The 12,345-nt window shown below is 41.9% G+C and overlaps 1 protein-coding gene across 1 annotated transcript in view; it reads left to right on the plus strand.

Moving 5' to 3' along the window:
* LOC126187706 (nuclear pore complex protein Nup205) overlaps window positions 1-12,345 on the plus strand; it is a 277,609-nt gene that overhangs the window by 234,940 nt on the left and 30,324 nt on the right. Inside the window, exons 25-27 of the mRNA XM_049928949.1 lie at window positions 3,790-4,061; window positions 4,140-4,331; window positions 4,431-4,549. Coding sequence (XP_049784906.1) covers window positions 3,790-4,061; window positions 4,140-4,331; window positions 4,431-4,549 — 583 coding nt within the window. The remainder of the gene's footprint in view (window positions 1-3,789; window positions 4,062-4,139; window positions 4,332-4,430; window positions 4,550-12,345) is intronic.

Genomic DNA, 12,345 nt, shown 5'->3' on the forward strand with positions numbered 1-12,345 from the left:
ACAGCTGCAGGGTCTTTTTCCGCCATTGACCTTTGTTTTTGTTCCCCAGCTATTGCAGACACAGTTCAGTGGGAATTAGCTCCAGGTTTACATCCTAGTGACCACTTCCCAGTGTGGATCCATCTGCCGACTATGCCAGTGGCCAACAGGAGACCACGCAGGTGGATGGTACAAAGGGCAAAATGGTTCGGTACAGTTGACAGGCTATTTTTGAACCAAAAGGATTGTGCACAGGAGACGGTGTCCCATATCACTTGCGAGATCCGACGGGCTGCTGCAGAGTCCATTCCCATCTCTGGTAACCACCTCAGACAATGGCCTGTACCTTCGTGGAATGGCGACTGTCAGTTGACAATCGGGGACAGATGAACAGCTCTGTGGAACTTCAAACATTGTCCAAATACAGACAATCTTCATGTCTGCAAAAGCACATGCAAGGCGATTGATCAAGCAATGGAAGAAGGCTTCCTGGAGGGAATTCACGACTTTCTATAATCGGTCCACTTCCACTGCACAAGTTTGGGAATCAATAAGATGGATTTCAGGCAATGGTGGTACATGTCCCCTTACGGCCTTGTCAAATAATGGGGTCTTGGTGGACACACCACAAGACATGGCTCAGGTTTTAGCTGAACACCTCTTTACTGTTACTACGTCATCCAGACGACCCCCCGCTTTTCAGGTGTTCTGTAGGACTGCAGGGATGAGGAAGCTCAATTTCTTTTCAGATAATGAGGACTGGAATCAGCTTTGCTGCAGCCAGAGACACTGCTCCAGAACCTGATGAGATCCATTACGCCATGCTTCGTCATCTGTGACCTGTAGCGAAAGTACAGCCCTCGTTTCAGTCAGATCTGGTTTGGTGAGCAGTACCCCACAACTTGGAAGGAGGCAATATTAATTCCATTCTGGAAACCAGGCAAGGATGGTAGCACCCCGAACAGGTATCGGAATGTCACCCTTACCAGTTGTATGTGTAAGATTCTCGAACGCATGGTCAACTGCCGCCTCGTTTAGCTGCTTGAATCCCGAGGTCACCTGAGCCGCTCCCAGTGTGGTTTCACGTGCTACGGTTTCACCCTTGACAATTTAAGTCTACTGGAGAACATGATACAGCAGTTTTTCTTACACTGAACCCATTTGGTTTCTATGTTTTTTTACCTCAAAAAAGCATACGACACTACTTTGAGGTCCAACATCCTTCTTCAACTTCATGAATGGGGACTACGTGGACGTCTGCCGCTTATGATCCAATCCTTTCTCGAGACCTGGCGTTTTTGTTACGGCATTGGTGATGCCATGTTCGTTGCTTTGTTCAGGAGAATGGGGTGCCCCAGGGCAGTGCCCTCAGTGTCACATTATCTACCATCGCAATCAATGGCATTTCCTGTGCAGTTGGGAGCCCTGTTAAAAGCTGTTTGTTTGTGGATGTCTTTGCAATCTTCTGATCTTCCTCTGATCTTACGACGACAATGAGGCAGCTACAGCTAAACATTAAGAGGCTGGAAACCTGGGCCCAGACAACTGGTTTTCAATTCTCACCAGAGAAGACTACATGTTTCAATTTTAACTGTGCTCTTCAGAGTTTTAACCAACCAGTGCTCACAATGGGGGACAATATTTTACATTTTCAAAACACTGTGCACTTTTTGGAGTTTTTATTTGACTCAAAATTAACTTGGGTCCCACACCTGAAAGACCTATGAACAAAGGGCTTCCAGTCATTGAATATTTTGAAATGCCTTGGTGGAAAAACATGGGGAGCTGACAGGTCCCGTCTCCTGCAGTTTTATAGGGCATTTGTTCAATCACACTTAGATTATAGCAGCATGGTCTGTGGATCAGCCCGTCCTTCCTACCTCAGGATGTTGGATGCTGTTCACCATGAGGACATTTGGATATTGACTGGAACCTTTCAGACCAGCCCAGTTCAGAGTCTGTGTGGAGAGGTTGGTGAACCACCAATCTGGGTTCAGCGACGTATCCTTTTGGCTCGACAGGCGCTGAAAATCTCAGTGTCACCTCAGTCATTGGCATTTAGTTCAGTGGTCCAACCCACCTTTGAATGGCTGTTCAGGAATCAGCCCCAAGCGACCAAGCCATTTGGTATACGTGCTACAGACTGTCTCAAGGATCTGGATCTGTCAGACATCAAATTATACACTCAGGAATGGAACACATTGCTGCCTTGGTGTCTTCAGAGGTCAAAAATGATTCTAAGCTTGACACAGCACAAGAAAACTTGTACTCCAGATTTTGTTTTTACAACTATGTTTTCGTCTATTTTAACTATGTACCACAGTTTTATTATTATTTATACAGATGGGTCCCAGCAGACGAATGCTCTCAGTTGTTCTGGTGATTTCCCTGATAGGGTTTTTAAAGTGTGTCTTGTAGAATACTTTACAGTTTATGATGGGGAGTTATATGGCATGCTGATGACACTGGAGAGGGTTCACAGACCTCACTGTACAAGGTTTCTTGTCTTTTCCGACTCTCTTATTGCACTGCAAGCATTTCACCAAATGTATCCAGCAGACCCACTGATTCAGCTCATCCATGACTCCTTACAATGGCTCAAACACCGTGGCAAGGAGGTGATCTTCTGCTGGGTACCTGGCCGCATTGGGATACAGGGCAACGATATGGCCGACAAAGCTGCCAAGGAAGCACATTGGGATAGTGCTCTCCATCAATGTCCCATCCTGTTGCATGCCCTCATCTCATTTTCTGCTATATGCATCGTGTGTCAATGACAGGTTGAATGCTTGCAGGTGATAGACAACAAACTGCGGTCGTTCAAATCGACCACAGAGGCTTGGCGGACTTCGTGTCAGCCTCACCCCTGGAAGGAGGTTCTGCTTACCGGGCTGTGCATCGGTCATAGCCCTTTCAAATGTGGCTTCCTCCTCTGGCAGGAGGATCCACCACTCTGTGAAGTTTGTGGTGTGCTGCTTTCAGTTCAGCATATTGTAACTGTGTGTGTCCTATATACTGATATTAGGACAGTGCTCAGTCACCATGGACATCTGCCCACCATCCTCTCAGATACCGATATCAGTGTTACACGGGTGGTGAAATTTTGTGAACTGTCAGGCCTCAACCCAAATTGGTGGGGAAGGGCGGCAGACTTTAATACATTATAAACTGCTCCGCATGTGGGGACAACCTTCGTCCCCACCCATGAGATTTGCATGATCATGATGTCAAGCACCCCCTCAACCAAAATCATCATCATCATCATCATCATCATCATCTTCCCACATATTGGTGACAGTCTCAGCAACAACTCTGAAACAGAGGTGAATTTAGAGTCTGTGGTTCTTCTTTCGGGGAACTCAATGTCATATTTCATCAGAACAAGCTCCAGTAACTTGGGTCGAGTAATGTATGATCATTCTTGAAAGAACGAAGCTTCTACTGCCTCCCTATCCTGTACATCCAGATGTTGCTCAATCTACATGTATGTGATACTGTTGTCCGGAAACTTACTTGTCACTGTCCTCGAGTGACCTCCGTTTGTCCTTTGTTTTCTTGTATATAGACTGCCTGTAAATTATAATAACTGTACGAGAGAGCTTCATACCAAAATGAAGTTGTATTACCACAGCACATGTACAGTTTTGCAGTCCTAATAAAATGTGTATTATGTAGCTAATTAATGGTATAAAGTTCATTTATATTACACATCAATTCTGTTTTTACAATTTTGACAGTTGTTAGTGTACATAGTATTAGAATTAACTGCCTTATTAATGTGATTTTGAGATGTTTTTGTTCTTCATTCAGGTGCAAAATTACAAGGGCTGAGAGCTAATTTATATGCTGCTCTGTTGAACTTCCTTCATATGACATGTCAGAATGGTGTTGAAAGTTATGAAGATGAAGAACCATCTGAAGGAAGCATGTTTATAAGCAGATTGGACAGCTCAAAATATCGTTCCTTTGGCACAGATGCTGGACCACAGCATGCATCGTGCCTTAACATTGTTAGAAGTTTCGGTGAAAGTCTGATTGATGTACTATGCCACGACTGCACTGGAGGGCATGACATTTGCAAGGTGAGATGCTTTCTTATAATTATATATTATTTAATGAATGTTTCATGTATATTGACGAACTGCCCTTTCTAATTTTAGATGCTGGCATTGTCTTGCATTGGGCTTCTGATTGAGTTAGACCCTCACACTAATTGGATTGCATATTTGTCATCTCGTGGTTACCTAAAGTATATTATCGATAGCCTTCTTGATGCAGATGAAAAACTTGTGGCTGTTTTAGAGCCAGTTCCTAGCTCAGTTTCAGCATTGTATGTTTATGAATCTAAAATGGTAAGACTTCATTACTCTATTGAGCTAGTAATTATTGTTAAATAGTTCACATGGTTAATTTTCATTGTGTCCTAATGATATCATTTACATCTGGATCAGGCCATGCTTTGCCGTGTTGCTGCTTCACATTCTGGAGCAGAGATGCTGTTGGAACACGGTTTAATGGGCTGTCTGTCGTCCATGAGTATATTTGATAGGCACCCAGATATTAGACAGAGGTAAGTAATTGCCCCTTAATGTATGCAACACACATGGAAATTGATTGTGCAGTGAACATTACCACAACATTTCATTAAGGTTACTGTTTAACAAATGGAGAGGTCATTATTTCAACACATATGTAATGAATTGACACAGTGTAGAGTGCTTATTTTAAATGTTGTGTACTGTTGACAGTTTTATTTGTTAATTGACACAGTAATCTCTGTTGTTATAACAAATAAACAAACCCCACCTGGATCACTTCTTTCATTACTGACTACCGTCTTCAATCTGCACTGCAGATTATCTTCAGGTGTAACACTGAAAAGTGTAGAAGTGTTCCACACAGTGTTTGTGTATTTATTATAACTTTATTTGGATTTGGAATTTATCAAGAGACTTGTTGCTTGTGTTGCCCATGCAAATAAAGGACTTTGTTGAACAGTTTCCTTTCACAAACAGGGTAACCCGTGGGAAACTGTGTTAAACATAGCTTGTAATTTTCTAGAATTCCTTACCACGTTTGAGACTTGGTTAAGAAAAGCGACCATAGTTTGAAGCAGCACAGAGTAAACATTTTATTGCAACTAATTCACACGTAACATTCAGAACACATACATATGAACAAGAATAAAGAACATAAATAGAAATTAATCACAAAGAACATATATCTTAGCAAAAGCATTGATTCTCATTTATAACACTCCCACTTAAAAACCTCGTACTATCAGTCCACATTCCTTTATCACTTGCTGATGTCATACTTGTGAGTGACTGAGTTAACATACCAGCAAATGCAAACCTCTTTTGGACAAATCAAATGCACCTTTGTTATCACAATAAAGTTTAATGGGCTCATTTTTGGAGCATGGAAAGATTTCCAGTTTTGACCTCTTCAGCCAGAGTCTCTTTTGTCATGCTGTGGCCAGGGCCATAGGCCATATATTCAGCTTCAGTAACTGATAAAGCTATTTTGAGTTGTTTGTTGGTGCTCCAGGAAATAACAGCGCCTTGTGATTTAAAAAGAAAACCAATGACTGACTGCCTGTCCTCGTCTCCTGCCCGGTCTGCATCACTATATCCTGTGACATTCCAGTTCTCTTCCCCAGAAAATGGCAGCTTCAAATCCATAGTCCTGTTAGAGTACCTCACGGATTTTTTAACTGCCTGCAAGTAAGGCATGCCCGGATCTTACTTGAAGTGTCTTACAACTGTGACTGCACACGTGAAGTCAAGTCTGGTTCCCAACTTCACATACATGAAACTGTTTATAGCTTCTCTGTAGTGAACATTCCTCATGAATTTTCTCTCTTTGTCTGTCTCAGGGCTGATATCTTGGGTAAGTGCTTGGTTGTTGTGTACATGCATTGCTGGATTACAATCCTTCATGTTGTATTTGTTTAATATTTGTTCTAGACTGAACCATCTGTAATAGTCTCCTTTTGTGCTCTCCTGTGATTCAGATGCCCAAGCAATTTAACACTTCTCCTAGCATTTTTGGTTTAAATTGCTCTTTGAGTTTCGTTTTTGAAGCTTTCCTTCTCTTTTGGGCTCTTACTGAAATTCACATGTCGCCGTCATAAATGGTAACACTTAATATGGTATTTATATTATTCTTTTGATAAACACACGAATCTGCTGTACTTCTCGTAAAGTTCAAATTTAAGAGTTTTTTTGTTTATCTTAATGAATCTGTTGCGACTGCCATGTTTTAATCCGTAAACATGATACAGTTGTCCTTCACAGTTCAAGTGTTAACATCGATCTGGGATTTTGATATAAATCTCCTCCTTTAAATCACCTTGTAGGAATGCTGTTTTAGAGTTAAAGTGATTTATGTCTAGGTCATATGTGGTAGCCAAACAAGCAGACACTGTAATGAATTATTGCGGATTACTAAGGCACGTGTCTCGTCATAGTTTAAAACCTTTGTGCACATCATTTAACCATTAGCTGTTCTTTGTATCTGAAAATATGTTCTTGAAAATTCTTTTTGGTCGTGAAAATCTGTTTTGTGTGCCTATTGCCTTTTCCCATGTCCGATTTTCAACATGTGGCTATAATTCTTCTGTAATTGTCTGAAGCTAACTGTGCAATCAGTTATTTTGTAAACCAATCTGAATTCTCTGTCTGTAGAGTAACAGATCACATAATCATTCATCTTGATTGGTTTTGGAAAACTTGATAATTTTCTAAGTGTTTGACTTTGCTGTGAGGAGCACAGTTTTTGTGACTGTTGAATGTGAATCTTCTGAACCTCTTTGATCAGGTAAAATACATCTTGAATCGTCGTCAACAGTAGGTTCAGATTAAACTATTTCTGATTTGTCTTGTTTAATTTTGGGCTTCCCTTTTAAAGCACCGTTATATCGTCATTATTTTGAATGATCTGTTACTTCAAGTTCTGTCTTTTTTTCTACCAATATGTCCATCAGTGTGTGTCTCACCAATTCCTCTAGTGGGTAAATTGTCATTATTCCCTGCTATCGATTGTGAAGTTAACATTGATTTCCATGAATTCATTCCACCCAGGAGTTTAGACACGTGCTGAAGCATCAGAGTCAGTTTACCAGTTATTATTTATGGCTTACCTGCTGTAATGAAGAACGTCTTGTAATTTGAAGTCCCTTCTGATGACTTGCTGCTTCCTTTGTTTTTGCTGCAACAGTTTCTTGCAATATAACCCTACTTATTACAATTATAGCATCTTGTTCACCTGAAAAACTGCATCACTATTTATAGAGTAGCAGTGCTTTTTGTCCTCCACTCCCAACAACTACTTAGTTGTAACAGTGTCTCTAGTTATTGGTATACTGAAATTATATAGACTCATAATCATTGATTTGTAGCCATCCTGTAGCCCTGCCAATAAAATGCATCCTACCTTTTTGTCTTTCACTTTAAAATTCAGACCATTTAACTTATTAGAAATGGAAATTATTTTGGATGCATATTCTTCTACTGATGTACTGTTTTTCAGTTGAGTTGTTAAGTATGTCGTCAGCAAATCATTTCTCCTGTAAAGTCGTGAGTCTTCATAAAACCATTTTAATTTATCAGAGGCTCCTTTTGCAGTTGTCATGTTCTGCAGGTGCACTTAAATTGCTGTATCGACTCACAATATTATTTTTGCTCTAGCATCACACATTTTCAACATGTCACTCACTTCAGTTGAGATGCACCCTTGTAGCTTTTCATAGTGAAGAAGTGTTTCCATTTGCAAACTGACACATATTGTTGCTCAGTCTTCCTTTCAGTTTTTCTCTATAAGTGATGATAAAATCTAATGCCATAATTCTAGCTTCAAATAGACTGCTGAACTTATGTCTATATATTAAGCAAACTGTCTGCTTGTGTCTGTGTATATGCGGATGGATATGTGTGTGTGTGTGCGCGAGTGTATACCTGTCCTTTTTTCCCCCTAAGGTAAGTCTTTCCGCTCCCGGGATTGGAATGACTCCTTACCCTCTCCCTTAAAACCCATATCCTTTTGTCTTTCCTTCTCCTTCCCTCTTTCCTGACGAGGCAACCGTTGGTTGCGAAAGCTAGATTTTTGTGTGTATGCTTGTGTTTGTTTGTGTGTCTATCGACCTGCCAGCGCTTTTGTTTGGTAAGTCTCATCATCTTTCTTTTTAAATATATTAAGCAAACTATATTTACTGCACAGACTAGGCAGACTGGGCCCATAACCTGTTTTTTAAAATATTCAGTAAATCAATCACGGTTTGAAGTAGCACACAAGAAACCTTATATTACACCAACACACGCATTTAATATTCAGAACACCTGCCTGTGAACAAGAATAAACAATATACATGGAAATTAAAGACAAAGTTTATATAGCTCAACAGAGGCAAAAATTCCCATTTATGACAGACTCTTGGTTTCCAAGCTGTTTTATTCTCTGAATACCAAGAATGATTGCAAAAATTCTGTTTTATACACAATTTTTTCTACTGTCTCAGGAGAGAGAAGTTCACTGATAAATCCATTTAAGTAGTATTGATTGTTGTACTCATCACAAACAATTAACAAGTGAGTATTCTTGCAATCATCACAAAAGACACAAAAGATCATTTCTTCATACATTTCACATGAAGCTTAAGTTGTTTCAGTTAACGTTATTGAGGTACATCACAAGTAGATTTTTTTTGTATGGTACAGAAAGCAGACATAACACAGTCCAGTTTAAGAAGGAGAGGCAGGGCAAATTACCTCAAGTTTCGTAATAACAGAAATTCTGATGGGGTACCATAATACCAAACTTTATCATTAAATTATTTTGTTTTCTTACAGCAACTACCGGTAAGTTAAAATGTGTCTGAAATAATCATATCAGCGTAAACCAAGCTATTCTTTAATGCAGCAGAGAAGGTGAACTATGTGCTTAAAAATAATCAAATTTTTCACACACATTCACCTTTTCAGGTGTCATACTTGCTCTGTTACCAAGTCTATAATTTAAAGCCAGAGTTCTAAAACATTCTTGATACCCGTGGAATAAATGTACGGAGCTCACTCCTGGTTGTCATGAAACAAAGAAAACACACAATATTTAGTGTTATTTTTTCGCATGTGAAATATGTAACGTGTGACGGTTGTAACTGCTTTCATGTTCGTTTTACTTATACGACACTATTTTGGTTTCTGTGGAAGATTAAATGCTTACTCATGAAAAAAAGATCTCACAAAGGAACTAGTAGTCATATTAGTGCACCTCTGTTTTTGTCCTTGAGCTCTGTCCTGATATTTTTTTTTTTTTTTAATCTGTTGACTTGTTGGCACTGGACAAGTTCTTTTGTGTTGAGGTTGCAACCTTCCTATTGAAATTCTCTTCACTATTAAAGAAGAAATGCTATTTATAACAAAAGGATGCATGTTTTGTTTATGAGTCTTTCTTTTATGAACTTTCAGTATTTGTAGCTTCCCCTCTTGTAATTCATTGGCCTGTTCATATTCTGAGGAAGGATACACTTTCTGTCTGCAGTTGTGATGCATGTGTTCAAATGAATGATTCTTGGATCTTAATCTCTGTGGGTATTATCATTAGTTTCTCTCAGCTTGTTGATCACATTCTTTGTTCTTCTGCAATATTAGTATTCCAAAATGTCTGCTGTTATCTATTTTGCTGCATAATAGATTTTGACACTGTGACTTTTGCTTCAAGAGCACGGAACATTCACTTAATCCACTGGGTTCTGAGGCACTAACTACACTTGGTAAAATACTCTACATGTGGCCTATGAAGTTGTGTCTCAAATTATCTAATGAGTAGTCTGCTGTAACTCGGAAGCAGGTTTACGCGGAAATAAGGATTTGAAGTTGACAAACTGAAATTCCACATAGACATTCTTCTTACATGTTTACTAGTTTGTATTATTGGATGTGCCTAATTTTTCTGAGATCACAAATGTATTCAGATTTATTTTAATATGTGACTGTAAATTATTATAGATTCTCAAAGAACTGTAAGAAGCTGTCTTACGACTCGTCCGACCCCCCATGCGGGTTCGGGGCTAAAAATAGGCCCGCGGTATTCCTGCCTGTCGTAAGAGGCGACTAAAAGGAGTCTCAAATGTTTTAGCCCTTATGTGATGGTCCCCTCTCGGGTTTGACCTCCATATTTCCACTCGTCGTCGCATTGCAGTCCCGCTCGTTTCCCATCTCTTGGGCGAGAATACATTCCTGGGTGTGATTTCCACCATGTACTGTGCAGTGTTGCTTTCTGCGGAGAAGACGACCGTGGACTTCCTTGCACCTAATATCCAGCACGGCAGCCAGATGTTTCTGTTACTATCATGCCCCATAAAATCTTAAATATGGTCCACGGCATTATCTTCCACAGGGATCTTCTTTTACAGTCAGATGACAAGCTGCGCGCAAACTTAGCGCAACGAGGTGTCCATTTCGTCCAGCACGTCCACCAGGATCTGAGGGACTATCAGGTTGCCACCGGTGCCTTCATCTTGGCCTTCGAGGGTGACACATTACCCGAGAAGGTGAAGGTGATGGTCTACCGTTGTGATGTCAAGCCATATAGCCCACCCCCGATGCAGTTCTTCAAGTGTTGGAAGTTCAGACATACGTCTTCCTGCCTCGTATGTCGAGATTGTGGTCGTCCGTCCCATTCCGATACTCCATGTGCCCTGCCTCCTGTATGTGTTAACTGCAGAGAACACCATCCCCCTTGCTCGCTGGGCTGTAAGATTCTACAGAAGGAAAGGAAAATAATAGAATACAAGACACTGGACCGAATGACCTACACTGAGGCTAAATGGAAATATGAACAGCTTCATCCCGTGCGCATGGCGACATCTTACGCCGCCATTGTCACTCCTGTTACAGCTCCATCCATTGCTCCCCATGCAGTCAGCTCTCAGAGCCGGAAGACCACACCTGCCCCCTTCATTGTGGGGAGCACTTCACTCTCTGTTGCTCCCGCACTGCCTAGCTTGTTAACAGCAAACACCCCCCCCCCCCCCTCCCTCCCTCCCATCGGGGACATCCATCCCTACTTCTAAGCCAGAGAAGCATAAGTTTTCTTCGGCTCCTCTCACTAGGAAGGGGTCCCTTGGGTCTCTCCCTTCCCAGATTCCTACCAGTGGCAAACCAGAAACCCGCCATTGGCTGAAGAAGCCCCAGGTAGCTGGTCATAGGGCTTCGCGGTCTTCTTCAGTCCCGGAGACTGAATCAAAGAAGCCCTCCCAGCTAGATCAACCCAAGGAACAGTGCGAGAAATCAAAACCGAAGACCTATAAGAAGAAAGAAACTGCGGTGGTACCCCCACTATCATCGTTACCTACCAACTCTGCGTCTGAGGATGAGGTGGAGATTCTGGCGTCCGCTGAGGACCTAGATCTTGTTGGTCGCTCAGACATGATGGATTTCGTTCCCATAGGTACTCAGTCGGTGGCAGCAGGTGACCCAGCGGCATAATCTACCCGCTCAGTCCCTTCGTGCCTTTCTCAGCCATGGACAATGTCATCCTCCAGTGGAACTGCAGTGGTTTTTTCCACCATCTTGCTGAGCTTCAACAACTTCTCAGCCTTCACCCTTTACTCTGCATTGGTCTTCAGGAAACTTGGTTTCCGGCGGTGCCAACCCCCGCCCTCTGTGGCTATCGGGATTATTATAAGAACCGGGCAGCTTATGAGAGGATATCTGGTGGCATCTGTATCTATGTCCTTCACTCCCTTTGCAGCGAGTCTGTCCCTCTATAGAGGCAGTTGCTATTTGGGTGTGGACGCCTCGGCTGTTACTGTCTGGAGTCTCTATCTTCCACTGGATGGTGATGTCCCGCAGCATGTTCTGGCTGCACAGATAGCCCAATTGCCGCCACCTTTTCTGTTACTGGACGACTTCAATGCCCATAACCATCTGTGGGGTGGATTGGTGGCAACAGGCCGAGACAGCATCGCTGAGCAAGTATTAGCACACCTTGACTTTTCTCTTCTAAATAATGGTACTTTCACACATTTTAGTGTGGCGCACGGCACGTACTCAGCCATCGACCTTTTGATCTGCAGCCCTAGCCTATTACCATCTGTCCAATGGAGTGTGCATGATGACTTGTTTGGTAGTGACCACTTTCTGTCACTGCCACAGTGCCACTCTTCTGTGGCAATGGGCTATGAATAAGGCTGACTGGGACTTGTTCAGCTCCATTGCCACTAATGAGCCTCTTTCCAATGACGCCATCGATGTGGTGGTTCACTCGGTCACCACTGGCATCATTACTGCCGCAGAAGCTACCATTCCCTGTTCTTCTGGGTCCCCTCAGCGGAGGACTGTGCCTTGGTGGTCGCCCGAGATT

This window comes from Schistocerca cancellata, chromosome 5 (genome assembly GCF_023864275.1).
Source record: "Schistocerca cancellata isolate TAMUIC-IGC-003103 chromosome 5, iqSchCanc2.1, whole genome shotgun sequence".
Lineage (NCBI taxonomy): Eukaryota > Metazoa > Arthropoda > Insecta > Orthoptera > Acrididae > Schistocerca > Schistocerca cancellata.